The 23,713-nt window shown below is 43.5% G+C and overlaps 1 protein-coding gene across 4 annotated transcripts; it reads right to left on the bottom strand.

Moving 5' to 3' along the window:
* Positions 1–848: 848 nt before the first annotated feature.
* Positions 849–15,918, bottom strand: LOC129595563 (uncharacterized). 4 transcript variants are annotated; one of them, XM_055492607.1, is made up of 6 exons: positions 15,256–15,918; positions 2,727–2,951; positions 1,806–1,936; positions 1,704–1,727; positions 1,319–1,426; positions 849–1,072 (listed from the first exon to the last, which is right to left on the bottom strand). In XM_055492607.1, exons 1-6 carry the CDS (start codon positions 15,662–15,664, stop codon positions 995–997), a joined length of 975 nt encoding a protein of 324 aa, XP_055348582.1. In that variant the 5' UTR covers positions 15,665–15,918; the 3' UTR covers positions 849–994. The 4 variants fall into 4 exon arrangements, with proteins under 4 accessions (XP_055348582.1, XP_055348583.1, XP_055348584.1 ...); XM_055492608.1 differs by lacking the exon at positions 1,806–1,936; XM_055492610.1 differs by lacking the exon at positions 1,806–1,936 and having other exon boundaries at positions 1,056–1,072; positions 1,264–1,426.
* Between the last annotated feature and the right edge of the window lie 7,795 nt (positions 15,919–23,713).

Here is a 23,713-nt window from a genome sequence, read left to right as displayed (position 1 = left end):
AGTCAGAAGTTCGCTCGTTCGCTTTCGCTAGCGGTTATATAATTACCGTCAAACTCGGCACAGTAAACCCGGCTAGACAGTTATTATTTCAACCGGTATTTTTAGAGAAAGGGACGTCGGCTTCGCTTTTTGCGCGAAAATGTCATTTTTCACTTATCCATAAGATTTCTTACGTGCAACGCAATTCCGTAAAAACTTACTGCTCCTTTACTCCCGCTCCTTATGGCGACCGGGAGAGTGTGTAGAATTAAGTAATCCACCCGTTTGAAAAACGGCATGCGAGCAGAATTAAAAACAGTGATTAAAACATTTACCATAAAAAGTGTAAGTGCCAGAAATTACCTGAAATGGACTATTTGTATTATCCGGTTACTTTTTGCCCTTGAACACTGTAAAGTGTGGAAAATATGCTGCACTTCCGCTGTTGATCATACTTGGTGATTTCAGCGATTTCATTTTCACGCCAAGTTTTTCGAAAAGTACTGTACGATATTACAGCTAGCATTTATATTATGTAGATTAGTACAGCAGCATAGCTGAGTAATGGCAATGTGCAGTACATGATTTTATATTGTGCTCATATGTTAAGGCTCGTAGTTACTAATCAGCGCTATGATTACCTAAGTCATGGGGTTTTTGAAACAGTTTACAATGTACCACTACGTTTTGTTGCGCTTGTCATTTTTAACGGCCACCCGAGTCGTACGTAATCCGATAATCACGATTTAACAGTATATGATTGTGCAAAGTGCTGCACACTGCCACACGGTTATTAACGCAGATACAAGCCGTTCAATACGTGTATTTTGTTCAAATCAAGCATATCAGCCCAACAAGTCATATCGATATTTGAGTTTCCAAATCAGACGACTTCTAACAGATTCCCCAACGCCAGGAATAAAAAAAATGCGAGTGCACAATAAAACGTTTCCGCATGAGCGTTTTGGAATGCCTGATCAGACGTTAATTCCAAATTTCCAATGGTATCGAAGTGTCATCCGGCTGCAGGTGTAGCCGAAGCGCTCAAGATCAAGCTTCCACCAGCCCCTGCTAGAGACGCGAACAGTATACCCTACATAGGCATCTGGTTTATGAAAGAACTTCGTGTACTGGTAAGTTGAAAAGAATATTTTAATTTCGGTTGCACATAGCGCCAGCTACATTAATGGTTGTTCGTTCTACTGATATAAAAGATGACGCAGTAGATTGGAGATACGAGATATATTGCAGTAGATCGTAAATAACAGATCGAAATAAATTTACCTTTACGTGGCGCGGTTTCGAGTTTATTCCCTTATAAAATAAAACGAGTTCGTACCACGCTGCTTGACTGTAGCGTCAGAGTGTTTGGAAAAGGAGGAAACCCGTTGACTTTTGCAGCGGAATATTGAATTCCATTTACAAAAACCGTGGAAAAGGAAGAAAACTGCAATTGTCAGTAAATTTTGGTTGTTAACCGCGCTCAGCTCTTCTGATTGTCAGTAGCTCGATTTATAAATTTCGCTAGAATAATAAAAATAAAATGTATACGATGTGTTTGTAGTCCAGTATCGATGGCATGAAAGCAAAAGTTTGAGCTTTGTAGTACATAATTTGCTGCCTCAATCTTGAGTGCAGCTGTTCCCTACTTGGATTCTCGATAGAAGTGGATTACGTACGTACAGAATAAGAATTTTATCAACAAAAATATTTTTGACACTCACCAGAGTGTTGGAAACTGAGCTGAGCTGTAACAAAATTAAAACCATAATCATATTGTTAACAATATCTTGTTAGGATACACCCATTGGGCACAGTGTTGTTACCGTTAATGTGCTGTCAGGTGGACCAGAAATAAGATATAGACAGAAAACTGCAGCAGATCCTGGGGCGGCGGTGGTATCTAACTGAAGAGTTACCGGAGCGGAGTATGTAGGAAAATAGCAGCCACCACACGCTACGAAAAAACAAAGCGTCAGAACAAGAAGCCAGACACGGAGCCTTTAACCCGGCAACATCTGCTAGGTGGAAAAGCCACCAGTACAGTTCGCCGCCTTGTACAATGTTGTTTATCTCGACTATCGTTGATATCAAAATGACTTAATCGAGATTCAGCGAGCGAAATACTGTTTCTAAGGTAGAGAAGGAAGATGTGTACTTTGCCACTTTGCCTTTCAATTAGCTGAACGGAAATGTAAATTTTTATTAACTGATACTCATGCATTACTTTGTTCAATACGTATTGACCATCATTAAAGGAAGCCATGAAAAAAATGACATAAGATGCATTAGATAGAGCAAAAACAGCTCTTTGCACAGTAAAATTTTGCTTTTTTAGCATCGAGCATCATAACAAAGCCACGTTACTTAAAAACACTGATTAAACAATTTAAGTTCCACGAAATGCATGTACATGTAGATTTACTGCTATGGTGGAAATCTGGGAATTATATTAGTGAACAGTTTACGTTCCGTCCACCTGATCGCGTTCGTAGCCCCTGTAGCGTGGGGTTATGTGTTTATGGACAGCTGATCGCAAACTTTAGTTTGTATGTATGCTTGTATTTTGTTATGTATATATATTTTAATCCTTATGAATGCTTGCATTTCAACTTTGACAAAATATTCCTTGATAATGAGGGCGTTGCCGGGTTAATTACTGAATGTAGTTTTCCTACAACATCCTGATAATATGTCCCAGAACACCTATGCGGATACTGTTTAATTTTGCTAGTTAGAACACTTACAACCGACGGTAGCAAGGGTACGGCTCTGCAGCACGCCCTCTGCAGCGCATCTTGTATCCTGCGCCGTCGTTGTGGTCGTGGTTGTCGTTGTCGTGGAAGAAGTTGTCATGGATGCAGTCGTCGTGGATGTGGATGATGCCGGGCATGCGGGTGCGCGGGTGGTACACACTGGACAAGTGGTACTCGGGCACGATGTAACCGGGCAGACCGGGCATGTTGGCCGAGCTGCCGGAAAAGCAAACAATGTACTATCGCTTTTTATAGAAGTACAGATCGAAGGTGCTGCTTTTAAAGCTCATAACTCCTGTACGCGCATTCACGGAAAAATGGACAAGCCGCCAATGACAAGCGCCTCATCCATATCCAAGAAACTGTATTTGTTTATAAATTTATGGGTGTATCAAACGATGACCTTTGTATACTCTTTAAAACGGACGTAGATTTCTACAAAATTCAGACCCCCTTCTCGCTTCCGCTGATCCGCTAATCAAAAAAATCTCACCGGCAAACTGAAAAAAGTTCAATTCACACCTATTGCGCGTGACCGACATGGATATATGACTGCAAAATAATATCTGTAAAAAAATTAAAGTTAAAATTAGAAAATTAGTCAATTAGTCAGCGGTCAGAAATTTAATCGTGCATTCCATAGGCACCGTGCAGCACAAACCCTGTTACGCTTCAATCGCTAGCGCTTGGTTTAAACATATAGAAGTGCTCGTTTGCGTTATATCATTTAAAAGCTAAACAAAATATTTCTAATTAGGCTAATTTCCAATAAATGTGCTGATTTATAAAGTGTAAAGCATCACAGGTATTGGTTACACCCTCATCTCTTACTTTCCTGCTCCAACCAATCAGTAAAATCAATAGCATGACATTTTCGTAATAGAATTATGTACTGTATATCATTTCCACTCAACTGAGCCATGAAGAGATTTTTGCTTATTACTCACATGAATATGTTAGTAATTACTGTGGCTATCTTTACTAGAGCTTGCCAAAACGCTTGCCGGTTGCCCTTACCTAGCCAAAACGCTTGCCGGTTGCCCTTACCTAACTTCAGGTCATCTAAATTTTTGATAAACGATGTTGGAGATTGGCTGAATTTGTAATCAGAATTAAATAAAACACTCTTCTTTGCCGAGTCTGCTTAGTCGGTTTGGTGATTCATCGAGGCAGTTAGCTCATAATGTGCAATCTATCAACAAATGAGTCTGTCAAATCTACAACTACATGGTAGGTTTGACTGACAGAAGAAAGGGTTGGGCTTTACAGCCAGATGTCCGTATTTAGAGGAAAGTTTGGTAACCATGGTAAATACACTATACAGTATCTCTCTAGCCAATAGGTTTGACTTCAGCTATCGAGTCTTTGACAATTAATGAGGTCCAATACAGGTACAACTTGTTAATTATGCTAGTAAAGTAGTAACTACCCATGAAGAACGGTTGGTCATGCCCCGGGAAACTGACAGCAGCTCGTTGGCGAAAAACAGGACGTTCCTATCGACAAGACAACTGACCACGCTGACCACATATGGTGTGTAGTGTGTGTACTGTGTACGTATCGTTGCGCAGCCGCTCTAGTCATAGAAAACGTACTACAGAAGGCCGGTTCATTTCACGGTGGCATTACCAGTACGGAAGTACACAAGAACCCTGTACTGTTCGACTAGTAATTAGTATGGTAGTATTATAAAGTTATTTAAGCTTTGAAACAAAGGCAAGCTTGTGAACTTTCCAGGATTTTCACTCCTTTAAGCAAATTGGGTGCAGCGGAAGCACTTTTGCAGCAAAATACATGCAACTGTTTCCTCACTGCAGGGCGGCAGAATGCGCACCAGAAACGTTATACAATTCCACAGAAACGTACTTGTTGCGGCAGTTGTAGTTGTAGAATACCGTACGCATTTGGTCCCGCTGGCATCTTGATAGGCCAACGAGCTGTCGCATACGCATTTCCCATTGCTATCACAAATCGAAGACGAGTCCGCGCAACGGTGCCCAATTCCAGCACAATGACAATGCAGGGCTGCATTGGCGGTGGATCCGGCGCACGCCATTTCAAAGGCAACGTCCGAGGGACTGCCGACGTCCACCGGCTTCCGCGTTAATGCCGGTGAGTCAATTTGGCCGTTGGCAGCGGACAGCGGGGAGGGTGCAGGCAGAAAAACCGGCATTTTGCCGGAGAAAGTTCAACCGGCCGAGTGGGAGAGCTAACTGGCCAGCAGACTGCTTAACACACAAGGCTAAGCTACATAAGATGGCATACAAAAAGAAAATGTTTCTGGACATTTTTGGACAATTATTTCGCATTAGCTCTAGCAACTAACCAGAACTGTTACAGAAAACATAGACATTAAAGGTTAGATGTATTTCCATCAGACATGGAAGGCAGTTTATCAGCAGAGTGTTCAAAGCGCTCCAAGGCCAGACCTTGACCCCTGAATAGACAGTTTCTAGCTAGCCCCACAATCTAACTGGCTGAACGTATTTTAGTGGCAGTGACAAGTTGTAGGTGCCTTCTCAGCGCCCCAGGGCCAGACCTTGACCTATGATCATTAATAACAGGCAGTTTCTACTTTCGACCGCATTCTGGCGTTAATGCATTGCTGTAACAAAGCACCTTCAACCTATCACCGCCACTATAACATTTGCCAGTTAGATTGCTGAGCCAGCCAGGAACTGGCTATCATACATGGGTCAAGGTCTGGCCCTTGGGCGCTCTGAACACCGTGTTGATGAGTTGCCTTCCATGGTTGCTCGAAATACATCAGTCTAAACTTCTACGCAACAGTTCTACTTTAAACTTTGAACGTTCTGTCACTCTCTACGTTTCTGTTACAGTTCTGGTTAGTTGCGAATGCTACTGCGAAGTAATTGTGGCAAAATGTCCAGAAATATTTTCGTTTTGTATGCCATCTTATGTAGCTTAGCCTTGTGTGTTAAGCAGTCAGCTGGCCAGTTAGCTCTCCCACTCGGCCGGTTGAATTTTCTCCGGCAAAATGCCGGACAACTGCCTGCACCCTCCCCGCTGTCCGCTGCCAACGGCTAAATTGACTCACCGGCATTAACGCGGAAGCCGGTGGACGTCGGCAGTCCCTCGGACGTTGCCTTTGAAATGGCGTGCGCCGGATCCACCGCCAATGCAGCCCTGCATTGTCATTGTGCTGGAATTGGGCACCGTTGCGCGGACTCGTCTTCGATTTGTGATAGCAATGGGAAATGCGTATGCGACAGCTCGTTGGCCTATCAAGATGCCAGCGGGACCAAATGCGTACGGTATCCTACATCTACCACTGCCGCAACAAGTAAGTTTCTCGTAGAACTATAGAACCCTTTCAGGTGCACCATCTCCTATCCAGTAGCAAAGAAACTGAACTCCCATATTGCTGTAAAAGTGTGTCTGGTGCACCAGTTTCGCTCAGAATAGATAGTGCCTTCCTCGATTGCGAGAAAATGATTTTATTTGCAGGTTAAGGGAGCATGTACATGTACATATGTGTACATGTCAGTAAATACATTTTTTACTGATTCATTTTTTATTTGAATAAAAGGGACTGGCAGTTACTTAGGCAAGCTCTCTGTACTTATTGCGGTCAGCCGGCTGGTATTTTACGAGGTGGCTAAACATGGTGCTTATTTACCGCACCTGATTTAATCGTATGTACTGCCGCAACGTCTTTCTCCAGCCAGGTGACGACAATAAGTACTTACAAATGTCGCCTATGTCTTCTCGATAAAAACATGGCTCTTTATCAAACAAGCGTGTCGCAGCTTGCCAGTACTTGGCCAGTGCAAGTTATACAACCACTTATATCAAGCTGTCCCTTTTAGCATGGTTACAAAATCTTTGCTTGAATGCGGACATCTTGGCTTGTCGTTTTGCCCAGCCCTTATTGCCTCCAATCAAATACAACATGTTACATGCACCTTGTAAGCTACATAATTGGTATAGTCAATCGCCAGTCGATTTAACAGCCTCCGCTGAGAAGAGCGCATTTCAGACCATGCTTACTAATTATCCAACTTTCAAACCGTGTGTAGATTTTGTCAGCATTCCTTCACGGCACAATACAACGAGCGCAAAAACTGAACAATATAATTCTATTTACACATTAATTACACTACCAGTTAGGGTTGTCATCCCACCGTGATTTTTGAGGTGGGATGGGATGGGAAGGGGAACGTGAATTGATGGGAATAGTGGGATTGGTGGGACGAAAGTAAAATGAATTTTAATGAATTATGCTTTGGAAAAAAAATTATTTTACTGTTTTCATAAAGTATGAATGTTGTAAAAATACAGTAGTTATCACATGTGAGAAATGCATTATCAACCAACCAATTGTATTGTGGTGGATTGGGAAGTGATGGGATGATTTCCCAGTGCCAAAAGTTTGTGTTTTAGCGGCAAACTTTACTGTGCGTCAGTTATGCCTCATAAGTTATGCGCGCTAAAAAGTCTTTCTCCTTTTTAATTCAGGCGAATGCCGTATGGGGAAAATTTATAAGCAAGGCCTTGAGCATTCTGGCCATCACGGTACGCTTTGTCGCTTCCCATCACTCATCACTTCGCATTATCACTGCTAAAATTTTTCGGCATGATAGGATTGTGAACAGGAAATCGGCGTGATTGTGATAGCGCGTGTGATGACGTGATGACAACCCTACTTCCAGTCATTTAAACAGGTTAGTCCCGTGCTGTCAGTATGATGGGCACTTATTGCAGATCGCCAAAGGTACGAGAACTGGTTATGTGAGCGGAAGTGAAAAGCGAGCTAGTGAATTTTGTTTAAAAGAATACGAAAAGATCACCACGCAGTCGTTTTTATGATTGCGATGCTGTACGATGCTGTACGAAAAGATTCAACACCAACCAATGTTCGGCCCGGCCCGAGCAAGAGTCAGGGCCGTGGCCTCTGGGTTTGCACGGCCCGGGCCGTCTTCCAGGACAGTATTACTTCTTTCCCATAATGTCGTTATGCACGCGGCTACAGAAGGCAAGTCAGCAGAAAAATACGCGTACATGGATCTTAAAAAACGTTGCATGCTGAGAAAATTAAGAAAAACTAATAGAAAAATCCTGATTTTCGGTAAATTCCAGTGCAGGTTTTCGTTTTACTGAGTCTTTTTCCATATTTAACTTTTAATGCGGGCCACAGTCCGGGCCGCTGCCCGGTTCATGGCCCTGCTTCCAGGCCGCGGCCCGGCGCGGCCCTCCCAAAGGGGCCGGGCCGGCCCAACACCTGTTCCAACGATACAGAGCGTATACAGGTATATAGAGATTGGTTGAGATAGTCAGTTAGCAACCATAAAGTCTATAGCTTGGGGGTGTTCCGGGTTTGCTAGGCGGTAGGTCCAAGACCTTCCACTTTAGATCGTACATTTGACGGTGACGGTACAACAGGTAATTTATCTGCAGCCTCACAAATTTTTTAAAAATTACAGTTCGCTGTATGTGGAAGGTGTAAGAAGGATGTCTTCGAAATTAAGTTTTCTCTAGTTTGCCGGTTCACAAGCCATCACTTTTGTTAGCAGTTTCGTCGATTTACATAACACAGTTACTGTTTTTCCGGCAGCTCGGACAACATGCCCCGTTTGCCAGGTTACAACGTGTCCGAGTAGCAATTGTCCAGGGTGTACCACCAGCGCACCGGTATGTTCAACATCATCCGCGACTACTGCATCGATGACATCGATGACAACTTCTTCCACGACAACGACAACGTCCACGACCACAAGGACTTCGTTGGGTAACAGATGCGCTACAAAAGGCGATACCATCGCCTCGGGGTCCGGCACGGATGTCGCGCGTAAGTGTTCCGAAGCGAAACGATAAAGGGTGCACTGACTGCATTCTATTATCAAGAACAGTAATTGTCAACTGGGTTACAAAATACGGTGTATTACATCGTTTTCATGATATTTTTCATGTTTATAGCATGTGGGGGATGCGTGTTCTCCACGTTCTCAACTCCTGCCACTCTGCAAATGGATTCTGATCCAACCTATCAAAGCTTTTGTGTGTACCTCATCCAGGGTCCGCCGGACAGCACTTTAACGGTAACAGAGCTGACTGCATTACCAGTTTGGTCAGAAAGATAGCTATAGTTGTACTTTTTTTGCAGCTGACAGTAACTGCCAACACTCTGGTGAGTTTCAAAATAACTATATCGGAAAACATTGATAAATCATGCGGGCAATAGAAATTAGCTGCACTGAAAGGCTGGCGTGAGCCGATCCTAACTGAAATGCGTTTGATTTATTACGCTGGGTAACGGTGACAAATAATTTTCAGTAAGTACAGTACTTGTAGACGAAGCCGTAGAACTCGTATTATAGGGGGGGAAAACCATTTTAGTCGAACCAAGTTCAAGGCCATGCTGCCGTCACCCGGCTGGACTGTGACGTTACGGCAGTACAAGCTTGTCGAGAAATTATTGCAGTATAGAAACGGAAACATTTAAATTTGTTGGTTGCGTACTGTAGTGTAGTGGCCGTTGCTGGCCATGCTAACATTGCTCTCAGAGCGCTTTACCTGTACCTTTACGCTCATAATTTCTCGACAAGCTTGTACATCTGGTTAAATCCGGCGCGGCACATAAGCGTCATGTTGTAGCCGCAACATTAAACTCTAGCTGGTTGACGGCAGCAGAACAGGGAAATGGTTGGAGTAAACTGGTTTTTCCATTTATGCTGCACAACATGACATTGTGATGTAATGTACTGTAATGTGTTGTAATGTATGCAATGATCTGTAATGGTGAATGTACAAAAATTAGGAAAACACTATTGCCACCCTTTTCACCCCCGTTTTATAAAGCGACCCCTGTTCGCACCCCGTTAATTATAGGCACCCTTTTCTGCTATTAATTAGATTTACTCGCAACACCCCTTTTTTATAGACATCCTTTAAATGTAATTTATTTGATGACGCCAAATCATGAATTGTTTCGAGCCTTAACGATAACACAACAGAATTATTAGGTTCTGCTAACAGTCATAAGGGTTTGTTTACATTTTTGTCCATAAGGTGGAAGTACAGATACTTCAGTACGTGAGCGATCACGGTAACCGTATCAAACGTGTTTACGTAGTACAACTGTACAAGCACAGCGCAGCACATTTTCTCAAACGTTCGATGGTAACCAACATGTCCTGCCATCGGACAGTCATGACATGCATAAAGGATATCTGCACGTAACTTCTTCGGTAGCACAATTAACAAGGTATTTTTACCATGACGCGAGCGCACTTTATACAGAATTTTATCGACAATTCGGAATGTATCGCTTCGTTTCTAGTACGCTTTGCGTAATTTAACGTATTTATCGGGATCACTCAATATGGTAATGATTTTTTGACAGAATTCGTCGGTCATTTGCTCACGTATAAGTAATTCGGTATTTTTAATTTCAAATGGAATATCAGTACGGCATCACAATCATCTTCGTTCTTCTCGGACTTTTCGAAGGGATTTCGGCCTAATAAGTCTGCATCAGCATGCAAACGGCCCTTACGGTACTCAATCTCAAAGTCATATTGTTGTAAGGATAAGGCCCATCGGTTCAGACGACCTTTTGGTTCTTTGAGACGCATTAGGTACCTAAAGGCATTGTGGTCGGTAGTTATTTTAAACTTCTTGCCGGAAAGGTAATGTTTATACTTTTTAACGGACCATACGATGGCATAACATTCTTTTTCGGTGGTACTGTAGTTCTTTTGGTGCTTATCGAGCATCTTCGAACCATATGCCACAACATGCCATCCATCAGGATGCATTTGTTCAACGATTACGCCCACACCAACGCCAGAGGCATCGGTCTTAATCTGAGTCTCTAGCGCGGGATCGAATGGTTTTAAGATCGGAGCGGTAATTAAGCATTCTTTCATCTTCTGAAAAGCGGTATTACATGCTTTTGTCCATTGAAATGCAACATTTTGCTTGGTCAATTGAATCAAGGGAAATGCAATCGTCGAGAAGTTATTAATGAAAGCACGGTAATAAGTTAAAGCGCCGATAAAGGATTTGATTTCTTTCGGCGTTGTGGGAATCGCAAAATTCTGAATTGCTTCAACCGTAGACGGATCTGGTTTGATTCCGTCGTTACTCAGGATAAACCCAAGGAGATTGAAAGCAATTTCACACTTCTTGGGACTAATCGTGAATCCAGCTTTCGCCACAGCGGTCAAAACTTGATCGAGTAAATTTAAATGTTCTTCAAAGGTATTGCCACCGATAAGAACATCATCAATGTAACACACTACACCTTTCCATTTAAGGTGATGTAGGATGGAATCGATTGCACGCTGGAAGGTAGCTGTAGCTCCATTCAAACCGAATGGCATACGAGCGAATTCGTATTGGCCATCCATGGTTACGAATGAGCACTTGGGAATATCAGAATCTTTAACACGGATTTGCCAAAATCCACTGTTAAAGTCAAGTGAAGTATAAAACTGGGACTTTCCAAAACTGCTAATCGCGTCTTCCGCTCGTGGCAACAGCCACATCGGACGATTGGTAAGTTTATTCAACGCACGGAAATCCACGCAAAAGCGAGGTTTGTCAGTAGGATCTTTCTTATTGACCAAAACCACGGGAAACGACCACGGTGACTTCGACTCACGTATAATGCCATCACGCAACATTTCATCCACTTGCTCATTAATGGTCATTCTCTGAGCGTAGGAAGTTCGCCATGGTGTTTTCTTAACCGGTTTATTTTCCGCGGTATCAATCTCATGGACAACCTCGGAAAATTCACCAAGTTTACGGGATTTAGAAGGAAACACGGTTTTATGCTTGAGAAACAGGTTAATTAACTTTTGATGATCAGAATTCGGTAATTTAGGATTGAACTTCATCTTGGTAATATGTTCTTTAAATTCTTCATCGGTAATGTCTGAATAATTAGGCTTTGGGTCTTTATCAGTGGTAGTTACGGTAGTATGAAACTCCACTTCTATCACTTCAATATCGGCAAAATCATCAATTTTCGCACACGGTACCAACGTTAACGTTCTTCTTCAGTCGGACCTTACGTTGCGAGAAATTGGTAATTAATATCTCAGCTTTTCCATCAACAGAGGTAGCGAGACAATTGCCAACAGACACCAGGTGATTCAACATTAGCTTTTTATTGGGAGTTAACAGGACAGGACCACAGTAATTGTCAGGTAAATCAATCATAAGTTTAATTCCGGATTTCTTGGGAATTACGATGGTATTCTGAATAAGAATATTCGTTTTCTCCCATTTAAGACCAATATGATTGACTACGGCTTCAGGTTTACTGACAATCTCTTCAGTAGGTACTGTAGTGTTTATCGAAGCGATAACAGACGGTTCTGCATCAGTATTAGAGTCTTTCACGGACACCGGTTTGTTTTCACTCGATACATCTCTAACTGCGGTATTTATTGTAGGCACTTCATTTTCAGGAATGGGACTTAGCACTGCTTTATTAGTGGTACTGTACACATGCCTCAGCAAATAATTAGGTACAAAACTCTTCTGAGAGTAGTGCAAATCTTGCAAGTCGGAAATGATCGTACTATTAATTTGAATCTTCCTAGAAGGTTCAGGTTTCAGGTCTTCTTCGAAGCATAAGCGATCAGTCTTAGGATGTATCCATACACCAGACGCTTTACAGAAATCATTTCCAAGAATCACAAATTCTCTCGGAGAGTTACAGATGATGTAAACTTTATGGGTAATTGTTCTGCCATTCAGTTCAACGGTAATATCAGATTGGTACATTTCATCCTTCTGAAAGCTTTGGGAAATAGTGGTGAATTTCAATTTAGGAGCTTTGGAATCACACCTTTGGAATTGCAGACGCAATCGCGAAGCTGTGTTCGCTGATAATTGAACAGCTAGCACCGGTATCAACTAACACGATGACCTTTTGGTTATTGATGGTTGCTGGTGCATACACTGGTTTCACAATATCAGGCATCCCAAAGGTACGGAAAGGGGATTTAGCAGGGTCACTTTTAACGGTATTCACGTAATTATCGGAAAATCTAACTGAGAAATCGTTCACGTCGACGTTATGATTGGTACTTCTGTTAGGGAACTGACCACCATACTTGAAATGTTGGTACTTGTCATAACGGTAGGGAGGCTTTCGGTAATATCTGCCACATTGACTTCCTTTCTGATGTGGCATTAGGCTTTTCCCTCACGGGACTCCCAAAAATCAGGGGTGTAATTGTCACGGATGAAATCATTCGTATTCTTTCTAAACACGGTAGAGCACACCACGAGGACACTTCGGCTCAACGTGCTCAAGGTCCTGTGGTTTCGCTTTGGTACATTGCTTAAACGTATGACGGTAATCGAGACACACGGGACAGAAAAGCTTACCAGACCGTAGTCGGTAGCTCTCGAAGTCAAGTTCATTTCGAGGGAATCTCCATTCAGTCACAGGTGCATCACGACGTTCACGGGAATCAGACATGCGACGGGTAGGGTAATGATCCGAACTTCGCGATCGGTCCCGGTCACGGGACCTCTCACGAGAACGGTCACGGTTACGGTCATAGTCACGGGAACCTCTGCGATCACGGAACAGATTATCGCGGAACTGCCGGGCATAAGTTCGATTACTGCGGGAATTACGGTCATAACTGCGACTGCGATCACGTCTGTAATCACGGTACTTCGAACTATCAGAACGTTCACGGTTTCGATCACGATTATCTCGAGAACGGCTTCTGCCACGGTAATTTGACTGGGAATTATTCTTCATGAAATTAACTTCAGCATTATCACAGGTAACATTCTGAACAACGGGAGTATCGGTTTTATCGATATTAGCGATCTTGGTCAGCACTGATCGCATCTTGTCAACTGACTTGGCATCTGTAACTGCCAGTAGCTTGCGGTACTCTGGTATATTTATGAATGCTCGGGTAATTTCTGCGATCTTATCGTCTTTGGACATTAATGGGTTTACTTCATCGAACAGGACCTGTAGTTCGTCAAAGAATGTATCAACATCCTGACCAGGTCGGAAAGTTTTCTGGGACAATTCAATTCGCTTATTGAGCTTATAATCAGCAGGTAAATATCGCTTGACAAAGATGGACTTCCATCCATCGTAGTCGGTATTCTGATTGGTTTCCCACATAGACTCAAAGAACTTGCGAGGGGAATCTTCGAGGTATGCAGGTAGCATGAGAATCTTCTTCGATGTTGGCCACCCAAGACTGTTGGTAGCACAATCATATTGCCGGAAGAAATCGGTAATAATCAGTTCGGACTTGTTCGCGAATTTCTGAATACCGAAATCTTTTACGGAAACTTTATGAGAATCAACGGTACTTGAAGATGACGGGATATTAGGGTTCATCTTCGACAAAGCTTCGACAAGCTGGAAAATTGATACAGAATTACGGTCACGCTCAAGATGATCGATGCGATCAAGCATCTGTTTACGTTTGCTCTCGATATCTCGACGGACGGTTTCTTCATGCATCAAGAGAATGTTATCAAGCACACGCTTTTCATCATCGTTAAGCGTGCCTAAAAATGTACGGTATTCTGATTCGGTTCGGGACTTTCGGTTCGGTGAATCACTGATTACTTCCACATCTTCGTTTGCGGGATTCCGTTCAGTACTCGCACTCGTATCGGTACTTATATCGGTAACTGTACGAGAATCAGCAGCCTTGCTGCTACCGGTCCGATTGTCCGGATCTGCAGTGGACCGAACATCGGTGTTAACCGGTTGCTTCTGGGAAGCTTCGGGAGCTTTCGCTGCTTCGGTAGATTTAGGCGCAGTATCAGCAGTCTTACGGGAACTTTCAGACAACGGTTCTGCAATCTTTCGGCATGCGTTCAACAACGCTTGCGAGGGTAATTTTCTGAGCGAGCAGGTGATCAGCAATATCGCTTTTCATCAGGTCTTTGGTACTACCAGGTCGGATACGCAAGAATTCACATAGCTTCTTGAGCTGCCTCTGAGAATCTTGCGTATCATTTAGCTGTGCAAAAATTTCAGCTTTGGTAGCCATCGTTTGGTAATTAGCGGTAATTGATGATAATCATTATGCGAATGCGCTGGTATGCGAATGCGGTAGTAACACTGTAGTCAATGGAAACGCAAATCGTAACTTTGCTGTATTACTGTACAGCTCAATTGGGATATGCGCCAATTAATTAACGCGAGACGGTAATTTCCTGTTCGTGACAGGTTATTGTTCGAAGGCTTTGACCCAGACAGAATCCAGGTACGCAGCCGGGAAATACCTGACAAATACGGAAATGACCTTTCGAATTTACGAAAGTGGTTATCTCCACAAGAAACAAGCCACTTTTAAGAATCGTAAATTTAAGGTCACAAGAAAATGAATTATGAGAATAATTTATTGGTCATATGCTACTACATCAAATTATGCTGGAAATTTTACGGGTGCAATACGTCCACAATTATGGTAGTTATAGATTTTGACAACAAGTTGTCACACAATTAACGGTAAATTAGCAGTGATTTACTGTAGTATAATCACTGTACCTGTTGCTTTGCGGGTAGAGGAGGACGATGACGAGGAACTGGCTGCGAACTCTTCGGTCTTCTTCTTCTTATCCGACTTCTCCACAGGAACCACTGACGCAGATCGCTTCTCCGATTCCTTGAAAGGGAGCTTGGGGATTTTGTAGGGCTTTTCCACGGTCTTCGGGACGATGACAGACGCCAGTGAAGGCTGAGCAGGCTTGATTACGCTGGGTTTGCTTGCAGCAGGTTTCGCGGCGGATGTCTTCTGCTGTTCAGGTTTGCGCGCAGCCTGGACTTTAACTGCACGGATATCTTCGGCTTTTTTCAGAGGCGGACGGGGTGGAGGATGCGGATTTGAAGTCCCAGAGGATTCAGAAGACGAGGACGAAGACGACGGTGAACGCTTGCGGGACTTTCGGGAACCCATGGAGCGCCATACAACAAGACACTCAAGTCTCTCAAAGTGGAATGCCTATCAAGCGGCCCACGAGACCAACACGACTCTTCTACGCTGGTGGTAATACACGGATTAGGGAAAGGTCATCAACAAACACAATCACACACTGTCACTGGCTCACAATTTAATCCGTAATCAACAACATAATTAGCAATTTAATTGCCGTCACGTAAGACCGGCCAAAACCCAATTAAAATTCATCTTCATCAACTCGGCAGTTTACCGCAGCATCTCAACACTTGTAATCAGTGTGGTCAGCCACACTGATCAAAACCACACATGTTACGCTGAACGCTTCAATATACTTAACTGGAATAGACGCATTTTAACGTGGCGCTTTAATCCGTTAATTAAATATGGTAGAATTTTAAGCACGGTTCTGGCACGATAGGCGATTCAGCAAACAGGCCGCTTAGGCAAGCTGTAACCTGGGTTTTACCCTATACAGAAATAATTAAGAAACCATGCCTACAGGGTTTCGCAATCGCAACTGCATGATGTTTACCGGCGGAGCTGTAACTGCAGTAGCAACTACTTAGTAAAAAGAATCAAAGTTGCCACCGTAATTAGATCCTCATACTGTATCGTGCTACTGAAAAAAAGTACACGTCATCAAAGGCTTAGAAGTATGCAATGTTACCTTACCACGGAGAACTTTGAAATGTTGCTTAGTACTCGTATTCGGTAACAATACTTTTAGACTACGAGAGTACGAGTACAGTGTATTCGTAGGATCAGAGCATCCAACACTCGCTCCTAATGTCAGAACGTTTTAACGTTTTTGGTTTTATGGTGCGCATGTTATATTCTTCGTAGATCTGACGTTTCTATGTGTTTCTGTTTTTTCCACGTTAACTTAAAATGTAAAGGCATATTATAGAAATTAATACTGTGAGCAGATACAGCACATACCAGCATGATTGCGTGTAAGTAGTGCAAAACTATTCATAATAGAAATACAAATAGCTAGTTGTTAAGGTTTTATTAGTTAAATCATATTAGTTAATGTTAGAGGCTTATTTCGCAATATATCGTACAATCCAGCTTCGCTTAATAATTACAACCAAATGAAGAATATGTTCCAACTGGCATGAGTTGGGACCGTGCAAAACACACTCATGGTACTGACTGGTACATGTAAATACCGCGCATTATTAGTGTTCTGCATCCCTGCGAGCCTGCGACTAACATCGTTGCCACTCTAGCTAACTCATTTTAATTATTTTACACTATGACCCCGATTAAACTTGTTATTATTGTAGTCTTTGCAGTACACTTGATGCTTGCCGGTATAGTGCACAAGTAATACCACGTTCCCTGTCTAAATTTGCAAGCAAATCTGCACAACATCTATTGGTCGTACAGTAGGACCTTTTAAATTAGTCCGTGAACAACCAGATTGTTTTAATAAGGCTGCTGTAATACGCATATTAAAAATACACCGTGTAGTGTTTTCAGACTTCTTAGAAGCTTCAACATAAAAAACTGCCATATGTCAGTAATAAGTAAGGCAAAAAGAGGTGGAACAACAAATTAAGTTACTTAATGTACTACTTACCCAAATTGGCAGTGTAGTCGAATACTCGAACACCGGGAACGCAGATGCTGACTGATATGAATTTTTTACGTAGCCCGTCACTGTGACCCTATAATTCCTAATTCCCTGTCCAGTTTAATTTAGAAGAGTCCAATTTTCACGAAGGTAACATTGACAGCAAGTGCTGGCATTGTTAGGTACTCAAAAATTAGCGCAACAATCAGAGTCAGATGTAACTCTTCAACGCAACTCGGCAACAGGGTTTAACGTATGCACACCGCACAGTTGATAGAAATTTATAATACAAATATATATACCGGCGCTGGGGTTCAGCTGCTTTTGTCGTATGGTTTATTTTCGCCGATATAATATTATCCAACGGCCAAATAATCAGTTAGCGAAACAAGAAGATAAGGCTAACTGTTTGTGTTTGTGTAGCTACCGTGCGTATGTAAAAGTGCGTGTATGTAAACGTTTCTACCATATTATACAGTAGACCAAACGCTCCGAATCCGCTTATACGTAGTGCCAAATTTCATGCGGCATCTGCCAGATTTTACCGCTTGCCAGTTGCCAGAGTCTCCAGTTTTTATCGCATGCCATGCCACTGGCAGTGCCATTGGCAGGTGCCAGTGCCAGATTTTACACCCTGCCGTAACTGACTACCGTACTGCTAGGAGGCCGGTGCCACCGCCCAGGATAGTGGGGCTGCGTGGATGCCGCACCGTCGCTCCGGTCTGTTTTTCCGATATCCGACTGTGCATAAAATGCACAGTCTCATTCCGTGATTTTGCCTTCTCCTAGCCAGGAATATCCTGACTAGTCGACAGTGTTTTCCTCCTTGTTCCCTTTCTGGGTTTCTGATCGTCCTGCGGACGATGTAGATTTGTCGGGCATTTAGCCTTTATTAAAATTGTTCATTTTAATAAAGATCATTTTGGTAGCGCGGTCGCATTTCGTTCGCACATCTGTGCTTCGTTATCGCCACGCTTACATGGTGGAGATTTGCGGGTTCGATCTTCCGCATCCCTGTAGTAGAGTGTTTTGACGATTGGCGAACAGGCACTTTGCCTCGTGAGCCTTAAATAGCCGATTTCTCGCACTTTAAACTGTGCTTGAATTAAACTGCGCGCGCAGCCGAGATTTCCTGTATTGGCCTACCGGATTCTGCATCTCGTCAACAGCGAAGTGTGGAATAGCGCCGTACAGCTTCGACGAGGGATACCCACCGTAGCCACCCGACACGTCGGAGTTCCTGCAACGATCCCCCGTCGCCACTCGCCGATAACCGTCTCTCCTCTATCCCAGGAGCAAGCCCACACAACGGGGATACTCCTGCAAGCAAGCGGAGAGCGAAGAAACGATCCTGTATTCGGAAACGAGTCTCCGAAGCAAGCCAGCAGCGCCGTCGTCTCACGTCGTCGCACCGTTCAGCAGTCAGCAGGTAAGCCGTGTTTGCAATAGCAAACAACCAGCCGATAAATTCTAGAATACTTCTAGAATGTTTTGCCGATAGTCTCTGGAAGTTTTTCTAGAGTCACCCGATATTCTGTCGAACGGTAGCTTCCTCAAAGCTACCGTATTACGCTGCCGTTTACTGTAGCTGTGTTAGTGCTTTCATGCACGTATGCTGCTACCAATTACCGTCGGAAATCGTTGATATTTACCGTAAAATTATGCCGTAAATTGCCGAATTAACTCTAGTTAAAATAACTAGATTTACAAGCCGAAATTTCCTCGAGATTGTCGTAGAAAACCGCCGAAATTAACGGGTTTTTACCGTTAAAATCTAATCGAATTACCATTCGATATTGCCGTATAATATCGTTGTGGTATTGCTGCACCGAACCTTATTTTAGTAGAATTACTAAATTCGAATCGTCGAAATAATTTTAGTTGTAATAACTTGAATTACAAGCCGTAAAATCAAAACGAAACTGCCGTAAGAAAACCACCAAAAACACGGTAGAAATACTAGGTTTTTGCCGTCGAAATTCAATCGAATTATCATTCGATATCGCCGCATAATATCGTTGTTTAAATTTATCGTTTACAGTTTAATTTTAGTAGAAATACTAAAATTAAAATAAGCCGGAAAATTGTGGAATTTACCTTCTACTGGTGACCCAGCGATGGAAGTCGGAAACCGCTTATAATTTAATCAAATTATCGACCGTAATTTTAAACACTACCGAAATTATTTCAGTTAATCTCCGAAAATAATTTCGGTGAATTACTGAAATCGACTGCCGTATTATCGTAAATAAACCGTTGGAATTGTAACGATAATTCCAAACGATTTGTATAGCACTAGCCGAATCTTCGAAATTATTATTATTATTATTTCCGGTGAGAAATTGGGGGAATGCCGCCCGTATTTTCGCTGAATTAGTCGGATCTGCATTGCAGATTTTTATCTCAAAATCGAAGGGCCATCTAGGCCCGATTTGTCAGATAGCGAGAGGGTTCATCAGCCTTCTAGCCGAACACGGAAAAGCCGAAAGTGTAGTTGCGTACAATACAGTACACAACGTTTATCTAATTGCTAAATTAAATTAGCAATACCGGCGATGATTCGAAGTAATCACCGAATAGATTTAGCATAAACCGATTGGGATAAATTTTATTTATCCCGTACCGAATGAATACTTCTGTATTGTTATCCAGCTATTGATTCATTTCAATAACCGAAGTATTGGAATCTATGGGAAGCCGATTATATCAGTATAGAGTATGGAGTGCTGAAACCGTTACTAGTTATCAATTGTAATAACAATTGCCGAAATTCACCGATCATTTTCTTTTCATTTTAACCGCAAGTCATTTTGCGATTTAGTCGATTTTACGCCGACCCATTTATGGGAATTTGAAAATGAGTTGCCGTTTGATCTACCATATTCATTATTAGAATATAATCGTATCAATTATCGATTATTTTTTGATAAAATCACCGATATGGAGCGAACGCCAGTAAACAAAGCAAAGCAGTTCGCTAGTAATCTTTTACGAACAGCCGATCGGATAATCCGAAACCAGCCGAAAGAAACCGAAACAAACGATAATGCTGCCCGCAATGTTACCCGCGGGAAAGCGAAACAGATAGTAGCCGGCGGCGATGAAGTAGTACATCAGGTACTACAAACGAATAAACGAAAGCCGAAACGAGCACCATTAGCCGATCTACCAGTACCGGAGTCGGTAGAACAGCCGGCCTCGCCAATGGTCCCTAAGGACCTAAACGAGGCCATGATCGAGGTAGAAACCCAGTCGAACGTAGAGAGAGTCGATAGCGCGACAGAATCGATTACGTCGACGCTATCATCGGTATCGCTAATTAATACTAGCGATCCTGAATCAAATAAGCCGCCCGACTCGTCGGATGACGAGGAGGATGAGCCGACAACGGTGGTACCGTTGAGACCGAAGGCGCATTCCAGTCCGAGCCTTATTGATAAGGCTTTGGGCAAGGATTTGACGCCGATCCTAAAAATCCCGCCGATTCAGCCGTTACAGCCGACAGGGGAGAAAGGGCCTCGGTTCAGCCTGTTAATGCAAGCTACCGATACAGTAGTTGAACTGCAAAATCAAGTTTCGGATCTCAGAATTCGACTTGATAAAGCCGAACAGCTTATCGCAAAGCGCAACAAGACGATTTGCGATATGACCGCCGACCAAGACAATTTAAATGAGCAGTTACGGACTGCCAAGGGCGCCCATAATCAGGCGAATAAAGCCGCTGTAGGGCTTGGAGCCAAGGTTGTCGAACGCGATAACATAATTAAACAGCTAAAAGCCGAACTAAAGTCCGAAAAGGACTCGTCGACCAACTTCCGTAAACAGTATCTCGAAGCTATCCAAGAGAACGGGAAGCTGAATACGGAGTCGAACGACCGACTCGCTTCGATCTCTACGCTGCAAGAGTCGAGTGAGCGAATCCGGTCGGAATTTAATACATTAGCCGAAAAGTATAACCGTCTGTTGACAACGCATCAACAGATGGTGGCCGCCGTCGAAAATCAAATTGATTACGAAGAACGGCCGCCTACGCGAATGCGTGCTGGCCAGTCCGAGACCATGCACTCCCGCATGGAGCCGGCCCCGACAGTGGATATTAGCCGACAGCAGGTTTCCCATAAGGATTCAGAGGTAATTTGTGAAGCTCTGCGGGAAGAACTGCGTAAGCTAAGTAAACGAACAAGCCGAACCAATAGTCCGTTAAGGAAAGCCGACCTTGCCGATGCCATACGACAGCCGGTTCCTAGGCCGTCATATAATGGCAGTAAGGAAGATATTGATAGCTTTCTCATCAAGTTTGAGCAAGCCGCAAAAGAAAACCGATGGGTTAGCGATGAGCGCAAGATAGCTGAACTAGCCTACTGTCTAAAGGACGAGGCAGTAATCTGGTATAACGGCCTGCTCACGTCCCCAAATAAGCCGACTACGTACCGGGAGTGGCGTAACCAATTGGTTGCGCGGTTCGGCGATACCAGACGCTCTGTAAATGCGTTGTCCGAACTCACGAACCAAACGTACCGTCCAGGTCAGGAATCGCTTGAGAGTTTCTTTCAGGCGATGATGACGCTGAGAGACAAGGCCGGTTATGCCGGTACGCCGGATCAGTTTGTGACCTTTCTAATGAAGGGCATCAAGTCGCATGCAACCCTGCATGATAAAATCGAGGGCATGGATCCTCGTACGCCGGAAGAATTCTTAGAAAAGATCCGCTACTTGACGGCGAGTAATCCCGAAAAGTATGTGATTCCGGTCGGCAACAAACGTAAGAACCAAGATGCCGACTCTGTGACCGTTCGTACGGTACAGACCCAGCCGAAGCCGGCGAGCTATGCGGCAGTAGCTGCCAGCCCGCCGCGCCCCATTAATGGGGGGAATCGCCAACCAAATCGACCAGCCAATAATGGCAACGATACCGGTAATATTAGGCCAGCAAGTAATGCTAATAACAGCAATGTTAGGCCAGCCGGCAATAACAACAATAATCAACAGTCGAACCGTTCCCAGCTGTGGGCCGAGAACGCCGGACGTATTCCTGAGAATACTAACCGGGCTCCACGGTTGGAGAAGGAGATGAGGAACGGCCGAGTCGTTGAGTACTGCCAGCAGTGTGATGTCTGCGGGCACTACTTTGAGGCATGTCAGTTTAAAGACGTGCCCCGAGCCGAAAATCCAATCTATTTGTCGTATCACGATCCGGTTACGGGAAATCGCCGGTATGCCCGGGATTTCCGCAGCCGAAGCCAAGCCGGTAGTGGAACGGGCACGCCTAATAGTGGCCGTTCCCGAAACAATTCACAGTCGCGTGGCCAAGGCCAGGGCCAGTCGAATGGTCCAAGGCCGACGTCACGTTCACCGCCGCCGAGACAAAATGAATATGCCGCATCAGCTAGTAGCCAGGAAAACGACAACGGGGAGTAACTTCCGGCAGTACTCCCCGGTTGCCTGGTGAAGTGCCGGATACTACTGAAATAATAACTATTAGTGGTATCCGAATCACCGAACCGATCGAACAAGACGAGCCGATTGTAAACGAAATCAATATTGACGATTCTAAAGTCGATTCAACTAAAGAGCCGAAACGAGCGCCACCGTTAATGGTGTGGGCACGTATCTTAGGCACAACCGTTATGGTTATGGTCGATACTGGAGCCGAGACGTCACTCATCTCGAATGAGTTCGTCGATGAGCTAAAACTAGAAAAACTACCGTTGGTTAAGCCGCTAAACATTAGAGGAATCGGTGGTATGTGTGGATTTTTAGTAACCCACTACTGCACAGTACCCGTTAAAATATTTGGCGAACTAATTAACCATTCCTTCTACATTAAGCCGACTGTCGACGACACTAAAGTGCTATTGGCTCAGGACTTCTTGGCCGGTACTACCTTTGGTGTCCGTGATAATGAACTACAATGGATCCGTAGGATTAATACCCTAATGGTCGATCCATCAACTATTGAACCTAAAAAGCCGAATACTATTGAAGAAATTGTTCCGATACCCGTGGCATCGGAACCAACTATTAATGCTATTGATATTCCTAAAGAGCCGACCCCTAAAGCCGAAATTGTTCCGATACCCGTGGCAAAGGCCACGAGCAAAACGAAAATTAAACTACCGCCGCCGAGAAAGTCGTTTGCTAAATTATGGCAAGAATATCAAGTTTTTGTTTCCGAAGTACGAGCACTAGCGAAATTATTTCATAAAACTCGACAAGATATTCTTGTCTTAGCAGATGATAGTACGCCGATTACAGGCATAAGTCCTGAAGAAGCCGAACAGCTTATTAAGAATCTCGATTCAGCATTCAGAGATGAATACATCTTGATGCTAGAGAAACAGAAGAAGCTAAAGGAAGCATTTGAGTACTTCAAATACGACGTACCATATGCATTACGAGCCGATTTAGAAAAACTGACTACAATAAAACCAGAGTCAGCCGTACAGTTGCCGTATCAGCTTAAGCCG

Source organism: Paramacrobiotus metropolitanus, unplaced genomic scaffold (genome assembly GCF_019649055.1).
Source record: "Paramacrobiotus metropolitanus isolate TYO unplaced genomic scaffold, Prichtersi_v1.0 Parri_scaffold0000079, whole genome shotgun sequence".
NCBI lineage: Eukaryota > Metazoa > Tardigrada > Eutardigrada > Parachela > Macrobiotidae > Paramacrobiotus > Paramacrobiotus metropolitanus.
This window is presented reverse-complemented; position numbering and strand designations above follow the sequence as displayed.